General features: G+C 39.9%; 1 protein-coding gene across 2 annotated transcripts in view; it reads right to left on the bottom strand.

Moving 5' to 3' along the window:
- PRDM10 (PR domain containing 10) overlaps nt 1–23,463 on the bottom strand; it is a 136,922-nt gene that overhangs the window by 53,634 nt on the left and 59,825 nt on the right. The window contains exons 9-13 of one of the 2 annotated variants that reach the window (XM_006901737.1): nt 14,915–15,044; nt 13,892–14,134; nt 12,110–12,121; nt 7,304–7,651; nt 5,669–5,824 (exon numbers count right to left, since the gene is read on the bottom strand). In XM_006901737.1, coding sequence (XP_006901799.1) covers nt 5,669–5,824; nt 7,304–7,651; nt 12,110–12,121; nt 13,892–14,134; nt 14,915–15,044 — 889 coding nt within the window. The remainder of the gene's footprint in view (nt 1–5,668; nt 5,825–7,303; nt 7,652–12,109; nt 12,122–13,891; nt 14,135–14,914; nt 15,045–23,463) is intronic. The other variant, XM_006901736.1, reaches the window with a different exon arrangement.

The raw sequence follows: 23,463 nt of genomic DNA, 5'->3' as shown, positions 1-23,463 counted from the left end.
ACTTCAAATAGTAGGGCTTTCCTGAATCATTACATAAATCACACAGGTAAACAAAATGCAATTTGATGCTGTAAATCCAAGAATAGGCCTGTTTGCAAATGCTAAATTTCCACAATGCCTTTTCATCATGACACCTACAAAACCAAATTTATTATGCAGCCCCTACTCTCTCTCCTCCTGTATCAGCAGTGTTAGGTATTTATCTAACCTTCCAAGCTAAAGACGTCAATTCCTTGCTGGGCATCCCTCATAATTCATCTGGCCCCAGGTCCTAGCTCACCTTCAAGCATGTGCCAGCAGCCTCATCTTCACTCCATGTCACTGACTTTGTCTTAGATTAGGTCCTACTCTAGAACATCTCTGCGTGCACTTCACCGCTGACTCGTACCACTTGACATCACAAGCTGACCTACACGTTCTCCTTGGGGTTTGTGTCACCATGTCCCCCTCACCATGCATTCCATCACATCTCACCCCTCCTGACACATTCTCTATTCTCCTGACACACTCCCCAGTGTGCTCATGCTGTCATATCATTTCCTCTCCCTCATTTCTTTCAGTGCATTCAAAGTGTCACCTCATCTATACACCAAATCACAGCAATCCCTCTCACAGCAGTCTTTTCCCTGACAGTAGTAATAATAATGTTTTATAATCTACGTGACTAATTCCTCTATTAAATTGTGAGCTTCTGAAAGTTAAAATGTCCCACGTTGTCTTTATATATGCTGTGCTCACAAAGACTGTCCTTTAGGGACATGGATAATTAAAAGGATTATATTAAGAACTATGACAAGTATAAATAACAGTTCCTATATGAAACCTTTATCTAGACCAAGAAGCTGTTGTTCACACAGAGCAAGTGAACAGTATATGGTTTAAAATAGGGAAAGGTAAGTATCACCAGGCTTGTATCCTTTTTCCATACCTATTCAATCTGTATACTGACCAAATTATTCGAGAGCTAGACTTTCTGAAGAAGACTGACATATCAGAATTGGAGGAAGACTTATTAACAACCGGTTATGTAGATGATACAACCTTGCTTGCTAAAAGTAAGGACTTGAAATGCTTGGTGCAGAAGATCAAAGACACAGCCTTAAATACAGATTGCATCTCAATATCAAGAAGACAAAAATCTTCACCACTGGACTGACAAGCAGGATTATGATGCATGGAGAAAAGACTGAAATTGTCAATGATGCCTTTGATACAGATTGAACTTATTCCTTTAGTACCACTGGTTCCTGATCACATGCTACTTCCTGAAATGATTCAATGTCTATCAATTCCTTTTGATACAGTGATAGTTGTATACCTTTCATCTTCTTTTGATACTTCCTGCATCATTCAAGATTTTGCCAATAGAATCCTTCAGTATTGTAGTTTGAATTTGTACTTCAGTCCTTTCAGCTGAGAAATGTTGAGGATGCTCTTCCATTTTGGCTTTCTAACTACAACTCTGCACATTTCATTGTAATACTTTGCTTTGTTTTCTTAAGCTGCCATTTGAAATATTCTGCTAGTCTCTTTTACTACAGGGTTCCTTCCCCTTTGTTTCAGCTTTTTTATATTGTGGTGTACGAGGAGGAATGTGGCATCAGGATTGGTGGACGAGTCATCAACAACCTGTGTTATGCGATGACACAACCCTGCTTGCTGAAACTGAGGAGGACCAGAAGCACTTGCTGCAGAAGGTCAAGGAACGCAGCCTTCAATATGGATTGAGGCTCAACATCAAGAAAACAAAGATTCTCACCACTGGGCCAATTGGCAGCATCAGTATGGATGGTGAAGAGATTGAGATAGTTAACAGTTTTAGTTTACTTGGTTCCACAGTCAACACTCTTGGTAACAGCAGCCAGGAAATCAAGAGACAAATTGCATTGGGAAAGTCAGCTGTGAGGGTCCTCTCACAAGAGTACTGAAGAGCAACAATGTCAGGCTGGAGACTAAGGTGCACCTGATCCAGGCTATAGTCTTCGCAATTCCATGCTATGCATCAGAGAGTTGGACAGTGACTAGGGATGACAGTAAGAGAATTGATGCCTTTGAGCTGTGGTGCTGGAGAAGAGTGTTGAATATACCATGGACTGTTAGGAGAACAAACAGGTTTGTCCTGGAGAGGGTGAAGCCGGAATGCTCCTCGGAGTCAAGGATTCTGAAGCTTTGTCTGACATCTTTGGGCATGTTGCAAGGACGGACTGGTCCTTAGAGAGGGACAACATGTTTGGGAGAGTGGAGGGGCGGCGCAGGAGAGGAAGACCTTTGATGAGATGGATTGATTCTGTGAGTGGAGTGGTGGGAATGAGTGAGTTTGAGATCGTGAGGCTAGCACAGGATAGAACGGTGTTTACGGCTCTTGTACATAGGGTTGCTATGGGTCACAAGCGATTCAGCGGCACATAACAAGAAGATAGTGTGGTGAACGTTTCAGTCTCCACTAATAGCCATTTTTCCCTTTTCTTTGTCTGTTTTTGTAATAGCTTTTTGCTTTCTTCATGGATACTGTCCTTGATGTCATCCCTACAATTATGTGGTCTTCAGTCATCATCTGTTCATAAGAATGTTTGAAATTAAGGTGGAATTGACTCAAGGTTGTACTTTGGTTCTCATTCACTTATTTTCATTCTCCTCAGCTTCAACTTGAACTTGCCCATGAGTAACTGATGGTCAATTCTATAGTCAGTTCTTGGCCTTGTTTTGACTGTTTCCCATCAACTGTTTTTATCTTCCCCATCAACTTTTCCCACAGACATTGTACATTTGATTCCTGTGAGATCCATGTGTATAGTCACTGTTTGGTTTTTTTTTTTTTTTTATTTTTTAAACTGGTTTGCTTATAAAGTTCGTATATGTTGTATTTCGCACTATTCTTCATTCACATTCTGTTTCATACAATCATCCTCAAATATTATGTTTTACAAAATTAATCACTATTGGGTCTTGCCCATCATTAACCCTGTCTTTTCACCTAGATCCTTCCATTTACTTCCACGCACCCACAAGATAGGTAGGGGTGAAACCATAGGGGGGAAACCACAGGGTGGTTTATGGGGTTTTTTTTAAAGGTATTTTCAATGAGTAAGTCATTTATTATACAAAATTTTATCATTCAATCTCCAGCCTCATTTCTGACACCAAGGGTATAGTTTCCAACTTTAGTCCTTCTTTGTCTCCAAATTTTGAATTCTGTCACCCACTATTATTAATGCATCTTGATTGTGTGTTCAATCCACTTCAGGCTGCAAAAGTTGGTAGAAACCCTCAATTTCTTCATCTTGACTTTAATGGTTGGTGTGTGCTTTCAATGACACTTGTATTAACAGGACTTCTTTGTGTGCATATGGATACTATGTACTTTAGCACTGTACTTTAGGATAAATCTTCAAATATTCTTTTTGTCTACAAATGTGACCTGATGCTTCTTTGTCAGTCCCAGCACAGGAGACTGTCTCTGCTGAAATTCATAGTTTAGAGGGATCTAGGAAATTCCCTGGTGGTGTGACATCAGCCAGGGGAAACAACATGAAGGCTGAAAGCTGATTTTAAGTATAGGACACTGAGAGAGCAATTGTAAAGTTCACACCACACTCGAGTGCATTCAAACAGTTCAATATAGTCAAGAGAGCAAAGCAAGCTGTGCTTTTGAGGGATACTAAGAGGTAGGTGTTACAGTGTCTTCAATGTAATAATTATTGTGGAGTCACTTTTGAAGTCAATGAAGAGTTATTATAGGGTCTTCCAGTAAAGACATGGCATCAGAGTGTTCTCTAGAAAAAAACTTGGATTACATTGTTTCTTTTTTTTTCCTTTTATTGGGAAAAATATATTGGGGGTACAAGGAGGTGAGGGTTGGGGGCAGAAGGGTGAGGATGGGCCAGGATGCAGTTGCAGAGCTGCACAGTTTGGTCAGTGGGGGATGAACATTGTTTCTTAAAGGTAAGTGGTGATTTTTGCACTGGGTTAACTTGGTTAAGGGAATTATATGTAATCTGAATCCCTGTCACAGTACGGGTCTACGTTAGACTTAGAGAACAGAAGAGCTGTGACAGGGTAGAAGACAGATTAGGATAGCAGTCATGTGCACTGAGGGTCAAAGTGGCCACAGGCAGTGCCAGCCTCAGAGCATCTCTGGGAGCCTCACTTTCTTCCACTCAACAACCAGCTCACCTTCTTGATGAGAAGACGTACAGACCCAGTCTCCCACACATGGCCCAGGTCTCCTGCCTCAGCTCAGCCCAGATCTCCAGATTTCCATGTAAGTTTTCATGTCTTTTCACAGTAGGGCTTCAGAAAGATGTGGATTGACTTTTCTGATCCTCCAGGCGACCTTCCAGAATCTCATTTCTCCACCTCCTTCTATTACTAATGCTGTTATTCTATGAAATCCCTTATTCCATAGACTCATTGTGTTTCCAGCTCCATGGTAAAACTCTAATCAATTAAATGAAGGGGAAATGGAAGCAGAAAGACTTTTTGTATCAGGTTCTAGTATGATATTTGGTATAGGAGCTTGCTCACATTTATCATTTATTTTACTCCTTGAAGCCATTTTATTCATTATGATTTAGTGAAATTTTACAAAGCACAATGTATTTAATTTAATCATACATATTTTGCACTATAATATTAATTACAAATTTACAAGGTATAATCTCACTCTTCCCACTTCTTCCCTGTAATTCTCATTTCTGTCAACCCTTCTGCTCTTTCCCTTTCTGCTTTCTGGGATTTATCCTTGGGCAAATGCTGTTCTTTCAACATTATACAATTGGCTGTCAGGAGTGAGTGGCCCCTACCAGTCACTTCACAGGCCTCTATACTGTTTGGCTTCAAGCTGAGCCATGGAAGTGAGTTTTGTTCAGGTTTGAAGGATAAATCCTTGAAGTCATCTGCAGTTTTCAAAGCCATCTGAGTCCTCTGCTGTCTACAAATCCCCACCTGTTAGATGAGTCCCCTGACGCCTCCAAGCTCCATTATCATGGCTAACCTAGTAAGTGCTCAATAAAAATTACTAATTGTTGCTGTTGTGAGATGTCATCAAGTCAAGTACAATTCACAGCCACTCTATGAATACCAGATCTGAACCCCGTCCTCGCCTGTGCCATCCTCAACCTCTCTGACACACTTGAGCCCACTGCTGCGGTCACTGTGTCTGTCCATCTCATGAAGGTCTTCCTCTCTTTCACTGACCCTCCCCCATGACTAATCTGAGTGGTAAGAAAGTACATTTTTCTCATTAGAATCCTGAATTGTATTTCTTCTGGTCAGTATGCATGTGGATTCTTTTAAAACACAATATATTATCATTACATTTGACATGGAGATTTGAATTCACCGTTTTAGAAACAAAATGTATTCTTCCCCCTTAATTTACTACAATAACTAAGTCAGTCATTATAATAAATTCAGCAACAAATAAAAAGAAAACAAAATACCATTCAAATCTACTAGCTGCTTTGCAGAAGTAGGATGGCAGCCTTCTGTCTTGTGACCTATAGCCTTTTAACACCCATTGGAGAGTCAGCTGTGAGCCAGTTCTAACTTGTTGGCAAGGAGAGAGGTCACACATAAGCACTTGGCCTTCTCATGAATCTCAAGTGATGAAGTGATTATGCTCTCCTGTTTGACACATAGTTTCTAAAGCCATGACTGGATACAGTACCTTAAACTGCTTTCCACATGTAGAACACAGGAAATCTTTGCGGTCTGAGTGCCGGAGCATGTGGAGGCGCAGTTTATCAGGACGACAGAAGGCCTTGTCACATTCTGTGCACTGGTATATCTTTTCTGAGTGGAAGCTGCGCACATGCTTTTTCACCTAGCAGTGGAGACCACAAACAAACTCAGGGGACTTAGCACCAGAAATGACAAACGCTAGAGGGAGCCCACGGATTGCCTCATCTGGATATGTAGCCTCACTGGATCAACAGTATATACTGTCCATGTTGCAAAGCCTTAGCAGTCTGAACCCCCCTTTCACCTGGAGATGTAGAAAGAGGAGTATTTTTGCTTGAGCAAAGGTCTAACTACTTAGAGACTACTTTTCTTGTGTTTTTTTTAAGGTTGATAGGAGAGTTATTGAGGTTTTAAATAAATCAGAATAGGAGGAAGTTTTGTTAATTTGGGCCAAAAATATCTACAGAAGATGACCAATAAATAATTCTTTCTCATTTTTCCCCCCTGTCTCCACAATGTAGCTCTACTGGTGTAATGGTAAGGAGTTATGCTGCCAATTGAAATGTTCTAATTCACCAACTGCTCCTTGGGAGAAAGATGGGCAATCTTCTCCTGCATAATTTACTGCCTCTGAAAAGCCAGTGAAGGATCAGCTTTGAGTTGGTTCTGGCCTTCCAGCATGAGAATAGAACCAGATCCTTAAGAATTAAAGGCGTGAAGTAGATGCTATGGAAAACATTACCTATTTATGAAAGCAGTATAATACTGGACTCAGAGCTCCTCAATTAGGACTTACTCCCTTTAGATAACTTAAATAAAACACTAGGAACCTCAAGACATTTCTAGTCATAAATACCTAGAGAGAAGAGTTGTGCACAAGAGCTAAATTATGAATCACAGCGAACTACTTCTTTAAAATACTTTGCTGGATTATATTGAGAGCCTCTGTTGCCTTTAGACTCTGCTTTAAAGTAAACTTATAGTTGTTTGTGTGAAGTGAGAAAATTTCCAAGGTCCCCAACATTAGTAAAACTATGATTAAAACCTAGTCTTCTTTTGCTTTGGTTTTTTTAAAAAAATTAAAAAATTTTTACTAGCTACTTGAGTTTAATTGTTCATAGATAGCATTTGAAATCCAAATAAGAGAATGAATGTTGTGGAATTCCTTTTCACCTTTCCTTCAGCAAAGCTGGAGGGCAGAGAACAGTCCTTCAAAACTACTGTGCCAGCTCCCCCTGCTGGAAAGACCACCTCAGTGCAGCATGGCAGGAAACCAGCTGGGCAGGGAGAGGTGTCCAAGCCCAGATTCTACACACCCATTTCTGGAGAATGGATGGACACAGGCAAGTTCTACTCAAATTCAAATCAGATTTGGGTGTTTATTACTAGTAATAATTTACATGTTTAAATTTCAAAAGTTTTGTGTGGATAACTAAGGATCATAACACTTTTTTGTTTATCAAAGTAGTTTGAAGAAACGCTGTTGCCAACTATACAGTATTTCAAAGGACAGATGAAAGAAACAGCAGGGGCTAGGTTGTGGTCTCAATTTTCCAAGAAACCAATTTCTTTTGCCAAAAAGGGGGAGTAACAGACAGGAATCTCAGTGTAAGGCACTCACCTGGATGAAATCTGGGAAACGTTTTTTACAAGTTGGGCAGGTGAAGTAACCATCATTGATATGGATGGCCACATGATCTTTCAACAAATCAAGACGGTCAAAGGACTCTGGGCAAAAAATGCAAGAGTAAGTCTTCTGATCAGAATGGAGCTTCATGTGGTTCTCCAGGGAGGCGCTGCTGAGGAAGCCCTTGTTACAGAGGTCACAGGTCAGGGGGCAGTTCCCCTCCCGCCCATGGAAGCGCAAGTGCTGGTCTAGTTTGTCCTTTTCACGGAAGGCCTTCCCACACTGCAGGCATTTAAAAGGCCGAAAAGATTTCCGAATAAACAGATGCTGAAGAGCTGCGTTCTGAAAGACATACACACAAAAACAATGATTTAGTGAGAAAATCCAAATGCACAGGTGGCTCACACATTGGCAGAAAGGCTAAGCTCTGCAGCTACAGGCTCTTAGTACACCAGGAAGGATGAATTTACTGGGAAAGACATCGAAAGGGAAGCCAAATCCAAAGAAGATCATCTTCAAAAGATAGGAGGGGGTTTTGCTTTATTTTGCTTTAAGGTAACATTCATAATGTTTCCAAGACAAGATCTGTATCAAAAACAAATTCCCAAGTGAGGTAGAATAAAGACTGAAGATGTAGAAGAAAAAACCTTGGTGGTGAGTCATATATGCTTGAGGAGGCTAGAGAGGTAAGCCAAAAGCGACTTGTGCCTTTGGAAAAATAAATTTTAAGTTGTATGAAAATATTTGGGGGTAAGTAACAGAAAATAACTAACAGCAGTAGTTATTAGGGTCCGGAGCAGGAAGGAACAGTAACTGACAGCTGATGGGCTGGAGCTCCTTTGCTAAAATTACTGTGTACTAGGGGAATGGCTGCACAACTTTCAGAACACACTGAGAAACCACAGAAAAAGGCATTCATGGAAAAGCATTAATTTTATGACGTGTAATTAGACATCAACTTAAGGAGAGAACTGAGAAGGTAACACAAGGTTAGCATTTATGTGTGTCTGTACCTGAGATATGATACACAAGTTCACATGAATGGGAGTATATGCACCGAGTAATTCCCCACAGGGTTCCTATGTAGCAGATTAGCTCCACTAGTTAGAATGTCATGCTGACAAAATAAGCTCATTGTCTTGTTCCCTCTCAGTTTTCTCAATTTTGCTTTTTTTCTTTTCTTTAAAAAAGAAAAGTAATAGATTTCACCTGTAATGATAATTAGCCATCCTGTAAATTCATGCAATCGTTATAAGGGAATCCAAGTAAGGGAATGCATACATTGAATGCAAACTACTCATGCTCTCTTGAGAGCAGATCCATAGTCCTTCTCACAGTGACACACCATAAGCACGTTAGTTACACAGCGATGAGACCCACTCATACATTCCTCAGGGTATCAGAGTCCTCAAAACTACATCTGTGAAGAAATGTGTCTATGAGCAAATTATAAGTAGTAGAATTAATGGAAATCTACATGTGATATTGTGCAGTGGGAAAAGCACAGTAACCAATATTTTTACCCCAAATTTTCAAATTATCCCCAAGCAGCAACTACCAAACAAAATGTAATATGAATCAATCATGTCAGGGGAAAAATAAAACAATTGTTTTTAATCCAGTGGAAATGCTAAATGAGATGTCTGTTATTATAAAACAAAACTACCTTCTCTGAGCTAAAGGCACATCATGGAGATGTTTAAAATTCTATTTTAGATTTTGAGCAATTAGGTTGGTTTCCTAAATTGACTTGGACAGTGTGCATGATACTTGTAACAAATGACTTTGTAAGCAAATGATTTATTATCATTTGGGTCCAAGGACATGAACAGTGAAAATTAATGAAATGTAACTCAAGTGGAGCTACAAATACTGAGGGGAGAGAAGCCCACACATACATCTCTGGATCTTTTTATAGCAGAGGCAGAGAGAGGTCTTTAGATCCAATCATTTTAAAATCTGTCACAGAGTTTCCTTCACTTCATTAACACTCTGTAACAGTCACTAATCTTTTTACACTCTCTGGACAAATACTTATTTTACATAAAGTTCTTCAAACTTTATGGAAACACTACAAATAAATGCTATCAGAGTAAGAAATTAAAGATTTAGAGCACGTTAAGCATCTAAGAAATATTTCCTTTAATCAAAATGTGACTATGGAGTGACATGAAGCACAACTGACAAGAAGAATTGATCTTAATTCCACTGGGATTTCATTTTTCCTTGGGTGTCAAATCCTGAACTCAAACTGTTTTGATCCTTTATGCTAATCAGTCTGCTGTCTTTTCCGATTAGCTGGTGTGCCTTCAGATACTGATTTAAACTGAGTAGCCACCTGGCTCTGCTATCTTAGTTATAGCATCCAATCTTAGTCTCATTATTTTTTTAATTTCTACAGATCCTGGAACCTTGTCCTCAGAGCCTGACTAAACACTCAGAGTGCTTACACACACACACACACTGCTTAGTGAGCATGCTGAAATTCCTCCCATCCCAATCACCTACAGGCCCTCCCTAATGAAGGCTTCTTCCAGCTCTGAGCTCACCACTGTAACACCTTTCCAACAGAAATCATAAAATATGGTGGAGCCGGCACAGAAGTTAGGCAGCACAGAAGCAAGCACTGGACCATCTGGTATCTGAGTACCATCATTCAAACTGTGGGGCACAGCAGCTAACCAAGGATGCCAAGGGTTGCTGTTGTTCCTGTGTGCCACCGAGTCAGAACTGCTCCATAGATGACCCTTTAGGGAGTTTTCAGAGGCAGTAAATTGCACGAGAGTAGATTATCCATCTCTCTCTCCTAGAGCAGCTAATGGATTCGAACTGCATGCCTTCGGATTGGCAGTGAAACTCCTCACCAATAAGCCACCAGCTCCATGACAAGGGTTACTGTTGTTGTTGTTGTTGCCATGTGTCTTCAAGTCGGCTACAACTCACAGCAATCCTATACACAATAGCTCTGAAATCTGCCCTATCTTGAACTATTTTCACTGTCTCTGACACACCTGCCCCCATTGCCACAGTCACTGTGTCAATCCATCTCATCCAGAGTCTTCCTCTCTTGTTGCTGACCCTCGAACATTCCAAGCATGATGTACTTCTCCAAGGACTGATCTCTCCTGGCAACATGCCCAAAGTTTGTGAGATGGAGCTTCACAATCCTTGCCTCCAAGGAACAACCTGCTTTCACCCTCTCCAAGGCAGACCTGCTGTTTGTTGTTTTTTGGGGTTTTTGGATTTTTTTTTTTTACAGTTCATCGTATGTTCAATACTCTTCTCCAGCACCACAACTCAAAGGCATTAATTCTTCTTCTGTCATCCTTAGTCATTGTCCAGCTCTCAAATGGACATCAAGTGAGACGATCATGGCTTGGATTAGGCACACCGTAGTCTCTAGACTGAGAAGAGGTTCCTGACAGTAGATTTTCTCAAAGCAACTGGTTTTTTTTATTTCCTGACTGCTGGTACCAAAAGTGCTGATTGTAGAGCTGGGCAAGATGAAACTGTTGAAAACCTCATTTTCTCTCCATCTATCATGATGATGCCAATTGGCCTGGTGGTGAGAACCTTTGTTTTCTTGATGTTGAGGTATAATCCATATTGACGACTACAGTCCTTGACCTTCCATTGCAAATGCTTCAAGTCCTCCTCAGTTTCAGCAGGCAAGGTTGTGTCATAACACAGGTTGTTGATGTGTCTTCATCCAATCCTGATGCCATAATCCTCCTCATAAAATTGCGAATCCTAAAAGATCTGTTGTTCATTCAGATTGAAAAATATGGAGACAGGATACATCCCTGATTTTGAACCATTTCTTTGACTGCTTCTTGTTCGAAGTATAGGTGTCACACGAGCACAATCAAGGGTTCAATTGCTAAAGTCTGTGATGCAGGACTCATCAACACACATGGAATGAGTTCTCAGATGAAAAATTCCTACCTGACAAGACCACAAAATTTCTCTAAAGTAGGATGTTATTTCTAAATGAACCCAAATCATTAAGGAATTTCTATACTATTTTGCTCCTGGAATTAGATGAAAAAGAAAAATCAATCATGTTCGTTTCCTTTAACAGCCTTTCACTGTCCTACTTTCTCCTCATCTTTCAAAGCCTTTGGTGAGCTCCTCTGCCCAGCATCTCTGTCCCTTGTCCCCTGACATAGCAGTAAGCTTGTGTTCTCAGTGGCCATGACCATCTCATGAGAAGTCCTTTTGTTTAGCCCTAAAGCCCTATGATTCTACTTCATCTGCAATGTTCTACCTCCTTCCTGTACAGCTAAATCCTAGCTCTCTCTCAAAAACTTGTTTAAGCCACACCTTGTGCATAAATTATCCGCTGACTCCTCCAATTTCCTCAGGACTTTCTCTCTTCCAAGTTCCAACAGCAATTATAAGCTATGATCCTAAATTTAGCACATAGTTGTTAGCATCATCTTGTTAATTACACTGTAAGCCCCTAGAAGGCAGGGTTCAGTGCAAATCCTATTGTATGTCTTAGTTCCCAGAACAATGCTGACCCAAAGAACTTACTACCATTCCTGATGATGCTAGAGCTGGAAGGGATCTGGAGATTACTTAGTTATATCCCTGCATCGTGTATAGGAAGAAACAAGAGGCCCACAATTTATCAATCAGTGTATTTGCAAATAAGAATTATCCATTAACTAATCTGTATCTACTTTAGCAACCAAACTGTGGTTTCCACCAGGATTTAGTAAGTACAGGTTGCAAAGAACAGCAGGTCAGGCAAACAGTTAAACATTCTGTCACATGAAACACAGGAGACAAACCTACCTGCAGCTCCAGCTGAGCAGGCAGCGTTAGAGGAGAGAAAAACAGTTACATTACCAACTGGATTGGAAGGCTTCCTTTCAGTTGGTCAGTACCAACCTGGATGGAAAAGATGAAAAATATACAGCCCTACTTTTTTGAATGCTTGAGGGGAAAAATATGGCTCAACCAAGACTGACCTCCAAAATGATAACACACACACAGTTTCTGCTTGGAGATTAGGAACAGTGGGATGAACGAGGAGCCCAGCTCATGCAGTACAGACTGTGCTTGCTCATCCACAACCTCACTCCATGTGTGGGCTTTAGGTTTTCTCTTAAAATGAAGAAATAAAGATAGCATTTCTCTAGCTTTAAAAAAAATTCAGACTGGCCAAAGCAAAAAACAAAGACAGCAGTTGGGTAAAAAGAAATGCAGAGAAGGAATCTCCACACAATGTTGAGCGGGAAGGTGTTCATTGATAGCTTTTCGCCTTTCTCGTCTATATTCATGTATGGTTACAAATACTTTTTTTAAAAATAATTTTAATAAGCATTTACAGAGATTTTGGATTCCCATTGTTACAAATATGTTTAAATTAAAATACACTGAATCAAAGATTTAATATTTTCATTCCAGGGTCCTCATAAAGGCTGGTTAGCCTCAGAGCTTCTAGAAGCTTCTAAAAGACCTCTAAAGGTCTTCAGAGCTATCAAATGGCTCTAGAATGCTTAAACACATTTTCACAAGAAGGCATGGCCTAGCCTTTTTTTTCAAGGTCCCTTCTAGCCTACAGGCAAATTAAGAAGACAAAAATACAATAAAATACAAGTCCCTCATAGGCAAATGGGCAGGCCAAAAGAATTCATATGGAGATTGTCAAGTCTGGCAAATTATGCAGTCTCTTCCACCTGCACATAGAGTACTAGTAGAAGTCTTTACATTCCTAGCTGCCACAAACATAGTATAAAGCAAATGTTCTCAAGATGTAAATTGCCAGCAAGGGCATTCATCCAACAAAACCATCCCATATCCCACACATCTTGCTAAATTCAAAATCTGTCAATAAAGTAACAAAACAAAACACATCTGAATTGGAAGTCATGGAAGCCAAGCAAAAGCATGGAATGAGCCAGGACACAGGTAAAACAAGCAAGACAAGGAGTGAGGTGCTGAAGAAAGAGCCTTCTTCAAGATGTTGCAGGGAGGGAGGGTAGAAGCGGCTGTAGTGCTTGAAGAATGTGACCCAGGTATCTAAACTATACAAGGAGGAATGGCTAAATCGGGGCATATTCTGTTGTATATATTTCTCAACAGAAACAACAAAAAAATTAAATAATAAAAAAAATGGCATTCTAAGATGTGCAGACTGTACTTGTTAAGGTAACGCAGACAGAGGGTCCCTTTGGAAAATGTAGATAACTAAATTCAATCACCCAAAATTAATTTACAAGTTACAAAGTTATAAGTTTAAAATGTAAATAATTATTATAACTTAACTCACTTATTTACCTATTTCCAATCTGTGGGTGTGGGGTTAAAGAACCATCCTTTTTTAATTAGGAGCTGACAAAATTAAGGATTCAGAGTCACTACTAAATAATTAATTCAGATCTGGGGGCAGCCACTCCAGCCTCCCATAGGATACAAAAGATTTTTAATATATTTTATTATTTTCTTGCAAAACAAGGGAGTAAGCATCTGATGGGACCGGTGCAAGATTACAAAGTGGATGGTGAGTAAGTTAGAACTCAAGCACCTAAAAAGCTGGCTGGCGGGGGAGAAGGAACCTGCTGGCCTACTTACGCGGATGCGTTTGGCTCGCCGCATATCGTCAGCCGTCAGGGTACTCTGAGTGGGGACTACGCTCTCGTCATGCTCTGGATGCAGATGCAGGGTGTGTGCCCCAGCGTCATGTTCCAAAGATGACTGCGTGTCCTGTGGCAACTGAGGTACTGAGAGAGAGGGCTGATCCGGTTGATCAAGACCATTCAGAGCAGCAGTCTCACCCTCGTCAAAATGCTCCTTGCTGGAAAAATGAAGCAAGTCCTGAAAGTGCAAATCACATAACCAGCAATTACTTCCTTGCTGCGTAGAGATTAGTTCTAGAAGGAATGTCAGAGAAGATTTGGAGTGTTATTTTTTAAATGACTAATATAAGAATTTTCTAAGTGGTATAGCACTGGTCTGTGCATGGCTGTACAGAGGTGTTCATAGGGTCGCTATTGACAGCACTTAACAACAACAATATCAGAATGCTCAGGAAATTATATTCTCCCTCTAGGAAAGCTAATTAGGTAAATATATACAAAATGCACAGCTTTTAATATATTCTGGACCACTTTCTGAGGAGAATACTGTGATGTGACTTTTCTAGACTATCATAATAATTTTTAATTGTTTAAACTAATGAAACATAAAATCCCTCTCTACTATTTCCAATCAATATAAAATGTTTAGTTCAACAAAGATAAGCTTTTGTCATAACATTGAAAATTTGTTCTTTGTGGCTTTTCTCTAATCACACTTTAAGGAGTCCTCCTGGTATTGGAATAGTTAAAAATGAGACCCCTAAGGTCAACAGTGCAAATTCCCCAGCAGCTCCATGAGAGAAAGCTGGAGTAGCCTGCTTCCATAAAAATGAAAGCCTTGGAGACTCCGGAGGCAATTCTATCAGTCACTGTGAATCGACTTGACGTCCTGAGAGTCACACCTTATGAGAGCACCAATGAGAGGACTTTAAGCATCGGGCAGGCATTTGTACGGTCACAATCCTGGTGATCTTCTCAGTGAGAAGGAAGAATTCTTCTTCCCCAAGCCCCCAGGTACCTGTGTCCCGTCGTCACACTTTTCTCCATTTTCACTGCCTATATCCAAACGGATAAATTTTGGAGGGCGCCCTGGCCGTCGACCTGGGCCAAATCGCCTCTTTCCTCGTCCTCTTCCTCTGCCTCTTGTTCTAGGGACAAGCAGTTGGGTTGCAAACAATCAGTTTTCAAATTATTTCTAAATAGACACTCTGTAACAAATATGCCCTTCAATGGATCTGACTAACTTCAGATCTTGATCTCCTCCAACTTTATTCTTTATCCCGATTATTTCCTCTAATGCAAACAATTGTTTTCCTTAATATGCACTTCCTGGATTTCTCACCTTCACCCTTGATATGGCTCAAAAAGATGTTGTAAATTATTCAGAAGAAAAGAGTTGTAAAAATCCAAAGTACTGGCAATACTGCACCCGTCTGCAACAATGTGAAGAAGGCGGTGGACAGCAAGGTGAGGCAGCAAGCACGTCTCTAGATGTCCTCTGGGAGAAGATCTTGTACTTCCCCTGCTGAACCTTGTCTCCACCTCACAGTCCATCAAGGAAATGTGGCTATATTCAAAAGCTAGTTTCACTAAAAGCCTCTAGAAGGTCAGAACAAAGCTACTCCTACCCCAGCTGCTTCACAACATGCTTCGATATTTCTTTTTTGAAATGTTTATATTGGTTTGCATAAAAGTTCATATACATTGTGTTTCACACTACTCTTCATTCACTTGGTGTTTCATACAATCATTCATATGCCTTATGTTATATAAAATTAATTACCATTGGACTAGGTCCAATCATTACATTGTCTTTTCAGGTCCCCAAAGGATCTTTCCTATTTCTTTTACCCCTTCCCTCTACTCACCACATTGTGCAACTCTGTGATCTCATTCCTACCCATCCTCTCCCCTCTGTTTCCACCCCTTCTACCTTTCAGCCCCCATACATGTTTTAGTAGTTAATCTTCTATTTTTTGAATAAAAATATGCAGTATTTATCCTTATGAGACAGAGTTAGTTCACTAAGCATAATGTTCTCCAATCTCTCCCAAGTTAGGTAGTATTAAAATGGACTTAGAAAGTATGTCATGAAACTTCATTTTGAACCTGTATATGTGTGTGCAAAATATTAATCAAGCCATGTTTTATTTATCTATTCACCCAGTTATCAATTTATGAAATATTATACATTTTTCTAGGAGTTTTACAAGATTCTTTATTAAGAAAAGTTATGAACCCATGTAAATTTAGAGGAGAGCGTATTGAGGCCACTGTACCCAGCATCTCATTTAAACAATGACTGGGTCATGGCCAATCTGGCTTCATCCATTTCTCCTTCACTTTTCTACACAGGTTATATGGAAGTAAATTAAAGATATGATTACATCCATAAATATATTAGTATGTACCTCTACATACATCTATTGGAATGAAAGTTAAATTGGTGAAGTTGGTGGGTTTTCAGAGGCAGCATCTCACACAGGGGGAAATCACTTTGGAGTCAGTACATAATAGCATTTTGGAAAGCAGAGATATGATTAGACCAAGGAAGGACAGTGTAGTTACCTGCAGAAATATGAGCCCATCTGAGGTTCATGGTCATGAAACTGAAGTGAGACTGCTGGCTTGGCTGAATGTGGTTTGTACTGGCTCCTCTCTTTTGCAACCCAGTAAAAGTCAGCAGTTTTACACTGACCCATTAGTACCACGTCATTCCAAACCACAATGCAAAAAGAATGTGGTTTGAATCCACAAGCTGCTCCATAGGAAAAAGCTAAGCGACCTTCCTTCCGTGTGATGTGCTGCCTCTGAAAACCCACAGGAGGGCCAGCTATGGGTTAGTTCCATCTCAAAGGAACATAGCAGCAACAACACTGCAAACCACACTCATTCTTCATCTCAGCTATCAAAAGAGCTTCAAACTGGCTTGACTGGTTTCACTTTCATTCTGATATAAGTTAAATTTGTTTATTTGTTGGCTTATCCACAGCCATTTCTGAAAACATAATCTACAGTACTGCCTAAAAAAGAGTGAAAATAGAACTACTTGATGAGTCAACAATTCCAGTCCTAGGCATATAACCTAAAAAAGGTTTGAAACTGAGACTCAAGCAGTACACCAGTGTTCAATGCAGTGCTGACAATACTAAAAATGGAAATTACTGAGGTGCTCACTAATGGATGGATGGATGGATGGATGGATGGATGGATGGATGGATAAATAAAACAAACTTTAGCAGATACATACAATGAACTACTTAACAAGAAAGATAAATCTTAATACATACTATAATATAGATGGAGAATACAGGCATTATGCTGAGTAAAATAAGTCAATCAAAATGACAAATATTATATGATCTCATTCATATAAAAAGACAAGAGCAAATGAACATGTAGAGACCAAATTTTCATAGCGGTTCTGAGGGGCAAAAGAAAGTGGTTACCAGAAATAACTCCTTGTGGAGGACTGATTTTGATTTACAGTGATGGAAATATTGCACTGATGAACAGTTCTTTAATAATATGCCTGTAAAAAATTGAATTCTTAGAAACTGTGATAAGACAGATCTACCTCACGGGGTTGGGGGGCAGGCTGCGGAGACTACTTATGGTTTGGATGTTTAGGATTATGTTTTTATGAGACATCCTATTAGTTGCCCTAATGTTGTGTTTAATACTTGCTAAGTTGTAGGTCTGAGTAAGAAGGGCAATCTCCTTCTGTGCCATTTTCAGCCTCAGAAACCCTACAGAGGGTCAGCAATGAGTCAGTTCCCACTATGGCAAGAAGTTCGAATTTGACCTGTATTTGTGACATAATGCCTGAGGTCTCAAAATCTGACAAGAAACCATCCAAGGTCAAACAATTTCTATGACTTCACCAGGAATAACAAGGTAAGGAGTCCAAAGCAGAGAAAGAAATGGACTGTGTGCGTATCTGGCTCTGCTCATTGCTGCCCTTGTCATTAGACCAAAGAACCAGAGGACACCCAGCTAAATGCATTTTGATAAAAAAATCTATACAGGAATTCTGATCAAAATGTGGAAACTGCAGATAAACATTTTAAAAATACCTAATAAAATTCAGACTTTCTGGAGTAAAAAAGATTACATGAACCCCTAAATCACTGCCCTAAAATATTTTTTTAAACATATTACTTTTGTAAAACATATTTTAACTGTGTTTTAGATGTAAGTATAGTAGTAAATTAGGTTCCCATTTAACAATTTTTACACAAATTGTTCTGTGACAGTGGTCACAACTTTCACAATGTGTTAGAATGTCTTTATTTCCATTTGTTTTCTTCTGTTTCCATTGATCGGGCTTCCCTTCCCCTCCTTGCCTTTTCATCTTTGCTTTTGGCTAAATGTTGACCTTTTAGACCCATCTAGTTGTTTAAGAGAATACATAACTTTGTTGGTATTATCGCTGTTGTTATATGCGATCTAGTTGCTTGTGACTCATAGCGACCCAATGTACAACAGCCCTAAAACCTTTTCTGTCCTGCGCCAATCTCACAGTTTCTGACACACGCACTCCGATTACCCCAGTCACTGAATCAATCCACTTCAGAGGGTTTTCCCCTATTGCGCTGTCCCTCCACCCTCCCAAGCATGATGGCCCTCTCCAAGGACAGGTCTGTCCTTATGACATATCCAAAGTATGTCAGACGAAGCCTCAGAATCCTTATCTCCAAAGAGCAGCTCAGTTTAACCCTCTCCAGGATGAATCTGTTTGTTTTCTTAGCAGTCCATGGTACATTCAATACTCTTCTCCAGCACCACAGATCAAAGGCAACAATTCTCCTTCTATCCTCCCTAATAATTGTCCAACTCTCTGATGCATAACAAGTGACTGCAAAGACGATGGCCTTCATCAGACGCACCTTAGTCTCCAGAGTGACATCATTGCTCTTCAGTACTTGCGAGAGGTCCCTCACAGCTGACTTTCCCATCGCAATATATCTTTTAATTTCCTGGCTGCTAGCGCCAAGAGTGTTGACTGTGGAGCCAAGCAAACTAAAGCTGTGAACAATCTCAATCTCTTCACCATCTATCCTGATGCTGCCAATTGGTCCAGTGGTGAGAATCTTTGACTTCTTGATATTGAGCCTCAATCCATATTGAAGACTGCAGTCCTTGACCCTCTGTAGCAAGTGCTTCAGGTTCTCATCAGTTTCGGCAAGCAGGGTTATGTCACCTGCATAATGCAGATCTTCTATCAATCCTGATGCCACACCTCTCCTCATAGAGCCCAGTCTCCCGGATAATCAGTTCTGCATACAGGTTGAAAAGGTATGGAGATAGGACACATCCCTGGCATACACCCTTCCCAATTCTGAACCATGCAGTGTTTCCTTGCTCTGTTCTGACGACTGCCACTTGGTCCAAGTATAGGTTTCACATTAGCACAATCAAGTGTTCTGGGATTCCCATTCTTCTCAGAGTCAGCCACAGTTTGTTATGATCCACACAGTCAAATGCTTTGCATAATCAATGAAACACAGATAGACATTCCTCTGGTATTCCCTGCTTTCAGCTAAGATCCATCTAACATTAGCTACAATATCCCTGGTACCACGACCCTTTCTAAACCCAGCCTGGACTTCTGGCAGTTCTCTGTTGATGTGCTGTTCCAGTCATTTTTGGATAATCTTCAGTAGAATCTTGCTTGCATGTGAAATCAATGATATTGTTCTATAGTTTCCACACTCTGTTAGGTCACCCTTCTTTGGGATGGGAACAAACATAGATCTCTTCCAGTCAGTTGGCCAAGTGATTGTTCTTCAGATTTCTTGGCACAACTTTGTGGGCACATCCAGGGAAGCATCTGTTAGCTGAAATGGTTTCTTTTATAAGTCAAATTGTATTTGGCTGAAAGTGGACCTCAGGATTAAGTGATAAAATGACCTTCAAGTACTATGGTCACAGGGTATATCATGACAAATGTTTATGTGAAGTAAATTAAAGACAAATCTACAGATAAATCAGTATGTATCTCTAAAACATTAGAACTCTTTTAATTTTACTACCATATGTTTGATACAGGCCATGGTCTTTGCAATCATTTGCTATGTGTCACAGAGCTGGATAATGACTAGGGAGGACAGAAGGAGAGTTGATGCCTTTGAAATGTGGTGCTGGAGAAGAGTATTGAATGTACCATGGACTGCTAAAAAAATGAACAGGTTCACCCTGGAGAGAGTTAAACAGGACTGCTCCTTGGAGGCAAGGATTCTGAAGCTTCATCTGACATATTTTGGACATGTTGCAAGGAGGGACCAGTCCTTGAAGAGGGATGTCATGCTTGGGACGGTGGAGGGACAGTGCAGGAGAGGAAGACCCTCAGTGAGATGGATTGATTCAATGACTGGGGTAACAATGGGGGCAAGTGTGTCAGAGATGGTGAGATTGGCACAGGACAGGGCCGAGATGGACAATAACCTCCCATGCAATTGATTGCCTCTGAAAACCACTGGAATGTCAGCTATAGGCTGCTTCTAATTCAATGGTATACAACAACCATGTTTATATATATATATAAAAAGAAGTATCAGTACAGTAAAGCTGAATGCTTTTTAGGAATTTGAATTTTTCAGAACAACTAAGATATCATCTCACCCCAGTAAGAAGAGCAAAATTTAACATAACAGTAAGCAACAAATGCTGGTGAGGTTGTAGAGAAACTGGAACACTTATTTACTGTTGGTGGGAATGTAAAATGGTGCAACCATTGTGGACTTTCTCAAAAAGTTGCAAATAGAGGTATCATTTGACCCAGCAATCCTGTTACTGGGAATATACCCCAGAGAGACCATGTCTGCCATCTGAGCAGATATATGCACACCCATGTTTATCACAGCTTTGTTTACAATAGCAAAGAGTTGGAAGCAACCTAAGTGCCCATCAACAAACGAATGGATAGAGAAGCTGTGGTATATTCACACAATGGAATACTACACTGCATTGAAAATCAAGGAACTCATGCAATATTATTCAAAATGGGTGACCCTGAAGGACATTATGCTGAGTGAAATATCTCAGTCGTAAAGAGACAAATATTGCATGGTGCCACTGTTGTAGAACGGGACTGACATCAGGGTTGGGGTGAGACTGAGAAAAAAACCAGATAAATTATGTATACTGTATTGAAACAGATAAGGGAAAGAACAGATTAGAGGCGATATATGACTATTATGGTTAGCTCAGGAGTCCAGAATTTTTTTTAGGAGTCCAGAATTAAAGTTGCATAGAGAAGTGTACTCGGTGTTGGGGGGTGAAGAGGGGGATGGGGGAATTGTATACCAATGAAGGAATTTTTTTTTCTTTTTCTTTTCAAAGAAAGGACAGAACTGGTGGGGAGGGTTGGGCAGGGAGAAAAGCACAGCAATGAATGAATGGAAATCCAAATTCTCTGTAAATGTTTATTAAAATTAATAAAAAAAAGGAATTTTAATTTTGTTTTACTTTTTTCCTCCCATTCAATCCAGAATCTTCTAGTGTGTCAGAAGACTTGGTACCAAAGACTATCATTAAATTTTACATCTTAAACCAAAAACTTTTCCTAAGTTCTTTTTAAAACAATAGTTAGCAATAAACATGGAGTGGTTGTTATGGTTTCTTTAGAGTAAATTCCCAACAGTGGAAATGCTGGGTCAAATGGCATTTCTATTTACAACTTTTTGAGAAAGCACCATACAGCCTTCCATAGTGGTTACACCATCTTATACTCCCATCAACAGTGAATAAAGGTTCCAGTTTCTCCACAACCTGGCCAGAATTTGATGTTTGCTGCTCTGTTAAATTTTGCTAGTCTTACTGGAGTGAGATGATATCTCATAGTTGTTTTGATTTGCATCTCTCTTAGAGCTAGGAATTTGTTTGCAATAGCCAAGAGCTGGAAACAACCCAAGTGCCCATGAACAAATGAATGGATAGAGAAGCTCTGGTATATTCACACAATGGAATACTATGCAGCACTGAAAAACAAGAAACTCATGAAATATTATCCAGAATGGATGACCCTGAAGGACATTATGCTGAGTAAAATATCTCAGTGACAAAGGGACAAATATTGCATGGTGCCACTGTTGTAAAACGGGACTGTCATCAGAGTTGAGGGAAGGCAGAGAAGGAGGGGAGGAATGATGTATACTGCATTGACACAGATGAGGAAGAGAACTGTTTAAAAGGGATATATGATTGGGTATTATTGTCATAACAGAGTCTAGAATGAAGGCTGCACAGTGGACTGGACTTGGGGGGAGGGATTGTATAATAATGAGAGAGTTTTACTTTTAAAGGAGAAGAGTGAATCGGGACGGGAGTGGGCAGGGAGAAAAGTGCAACAATGAAAAATGACTGGAAACCCTAAGTCTCTCTAAACTTTCATTAAAATTAATTAAAAAAACAGTTACATAAAAAAAAACAAAACAAAAAATAATAGCTTAACTAGTAAAAGATGTATGCCATGAGCATCATGTTTTTTAAGATCTAATAATGTTAGCTTAGAGACTAAGGTGAGCCTGATCCAAGCTATGGTCTTCACAATTACTTGCTATGCATCAGAAAGCTGGACAATGACTAAGCATGACAGAAGAATTGACGCCACTGTTGTGGTGCTGGAGAAGAGTCCTGAATATACTATGGACCGCCAAGAAAATAAGTAAGTCTTTCTTGGAGAGGGTGGAATAAAGTTTCTCCTTAGAGGCAAGGATTTTGAAGCTCTGTCTCACATACTTAGGACATGTTGCATGGAGGGATCAGTCCTTGAAGAAAGACATCATGCTCGGAAGGGTGGACGGATATCACAAGAGAGGAAAATGCCACATGAGATGGATTAACTCAATTACTGAGGTAATGGGGGTAAGAGTGTCGAAGACAATGAAATTGGCTCAAGAGTGCAGGGTTCAGGGCTGTTGTACATCAGGACCCTAAGTGTCACAAGTGACTAGATGGCACATAACAATAACATATGGTATCAAACAGACAAAAGCAACTCAAAAGATGAAATAGGAGTCTTAGGAAACAAGGGGTTACTGGGAGAGGAACATCAGAGTAAAGGAGCATTAGAAAGGTCACACAGCTTGAAAAACATAATCAACATCAATGAAATATATGGAGGAAGTGTTGCACTGGTAAATGTTCTGCTGTATTTATTCTCAACAACAAAAATAAAATAGTATTTTTTTAAAGACATATAATTAACATTACAGTCCTCTAAAGTCCTCAATCATGGAGTCAGTCCAGACCTCTGTAAGGCCACTCCTAAGCTGATTCCAACCCATCCCATTCTACATGATCCTGATTTCACCCATTTTCCTTTTAGATTGCAATTAGACATATTATTTCATTTGCTAGAGGGAGAGTACTGACAAGGAAATAATTTACAGGTGTAGATCATTTTGAAGGTATTTGCTATTTTGAGAATCCCTATTAAGAATGATTAAGGAAGCAAATGGGGGGGAGGGGGGAGGGGTTTGTGCGGGGAGAAGGGTGCAACAATGAATGAATGGAATCCCAAAATCTCTGTAGATGTTCATTGAAATGAAAAATAAACAACCT

Source organism: Elephantulus edwardii, unplaced genomic scaffold (assembly GCF_000299155.1).
Source record: "Elephantulus edwardii isolate Elephantulus edwardi_28Jun2011 unplaced genomic scaffold, EleEdw1.0 scaffold00341, whole genome shotgun sequence".
NCBI lineage: Eukaryota > Metazoa > Chordata > Mammalia > Macroscelidea > Macroscelididae > Elephantulus > Elephantulus edwardii.
This window is presented reverse-complemented; position numbering and strand designations above follow the sequence as displayed.